The sequence below is a fragment of the Rhagoletis pomonella genome, unplaced genomic scaffold (assembly GCF_013731165.1).
Source record: "Rhagoletis pomonella isolate Grant_MI unplaced genomic scaffold, Rhpom_1.0 Rhpom_scaffold_00003, whole genome shotgun sequence".
Classification (NCBI taxonomy): Eukaryota; Metazoa; Arthropoda; class Insecta; order Diptera; family Tephritidae; genus Rhagoletis; species Rhagoletis pomonella.
Window position 1 is genome coordinate 42,255,602 of NW_023458557.1, and position 1,538 is coordinate 42,257,139.

General features: G+C 33.2%; 2 protein-coding genes across 2 annotated transcripts in view; both read left to right on the top strand.

Moving 5' to 3' along the window:
• Positions 1-1,538, top strand: part of LOC118736240 — an 8,866-nt gene that overhangs the window by 6,370 nt on the left and 958 nt on the right. The window contains 1 exon segment of the mRNA XM_036466329.1: positions 1,190-1,472. Within this exon segment, the coding sequence (XP_036322222.1) occupies positions 1,190-1,472 (283 nt within the window).
• Positions 1,439-1,538, top strand: part of LOC118736241 (piggyBac transposable element-derived protein 3-like) — a gene marked incomplete in the record, with an annotated part of 2,037 nt that continues 1,937 nt past the window's right edge. Inside the window, 1 exon segment of the mRNA XM_036466330.1 lies at positions 1,439-1,538.

Here is a 1,538-nt window from a genome sequence, read left to right on the forward strand (position 1 = left end):
GTTCATAAACTCTAACCGTTAAACTCGAGTTAATATTTTAACGTGAATATTTAAACGGCACATAAGTTTAATTTTGGATTGTTGCGTAAATGCCATTTAACTTCCGTTGGGTTTCAGATCAACTTTATTTAAATATGCCAAATAAGTGGCAGCACTGTTGCTTCCCCCTTGAAATTGTTGTTGCATTTGCTTGTTTGTTTACATTTTGTACTGAACAGCTGATTGTTCTTTGGCAAGATTGATAAAACAACCTACCTATCAATCTTGGTTGTTTGGTACAAACACAGGGTTGCATGAGATATGCATTTAAATAACCAATATTGGCCATTTAAGTGCAGATTAAATGGGTGATCTGAAAATGAATTGCGGAAGTTAAACAATAATCTCTACTTAAGTAACAAAATAATATTTGATATGAATTGAATTAATCTTAGAGATACATACATATTTTACAAACATTTTTTATATATACTTCTACATAAATCTTTTATTTAAAGGCCCGATTTTTTTTTACTTAACCTTCAAGTTTGATTCTTAAAAATAATCTCAAGTGACAACACTATTCCTAAATCGCAAAATTAGGAGTGTAAATAATTTTCAGTGTCCAGAATCCAGCCCCAGATCAGGCTATAAATTGAAGGCTTTTCTCATTAAAAAATTAAAAAATTTATTTCAGATTGCAGTCATAGATATATCAGGCACCTGTATGGCTGATGATTAACCCTCTAGCAGGCAAGACCGCTTTAAAGCGGTCAACAGTTAGACACCAAAATTCACCTAGTGGGGCGTGATTATTTATAGTTTGGTAATTTTTTTTTTAATAAATCAGCCTTTATATAGTCGTTGCAAAAAAAATTATTCAAATCGGTGATCTCAATTCTGTGTCATATTCATTTAAAGTTGTGAAGTCAGTGCAGGTGCGTGTAAAAATTGGTGCAGTGTTTTTTCAAACTTTTCTGATAAGAACAAAAAAATCACCTGTTTTTTTTTAATTAAAAAAATTATAGCTGGTAAGTAAAAATAATATATTTTTACATGGGTATTTTATTTATTGTGATATTTTGACTGGAAGAGTCGTACCTTCCATTATACATAGACCGCTTCTAAGCGGTGTTGCAAGGTGCAGGCAAAACGTCGCTATTGAATTTGAATGATCATGATAGTATGGTGATTCGTAATTTTCCTGCAGAAAAATGTCTACGAGACGTAGTAGAGTGACTGGACGGAACAGGTGGACTTTTGCAGAAATCCATGCTCTGACTGATGAAGAAATCGACGATTTGATGGCTGGAGACCCGGAAGAGTTTGAGTCGGATTTTGAAGACGATGGTAAAGGTATATTTGAAGACAGCGATGATAGTGTTGACGATCCAGATTATCAGCCAGAAATTGAAGAGCTTGATTCTGAAAATAACGGTAGCACTTTAGTGGAAGAAATTTCCGCCGAATATGAAGCACAAATTTCACGATGTGTTTCCAATTTAGGACGATGTAGTTCTTCTGAATATCTTTCTCAATCAATCAATATAATCTTAAAT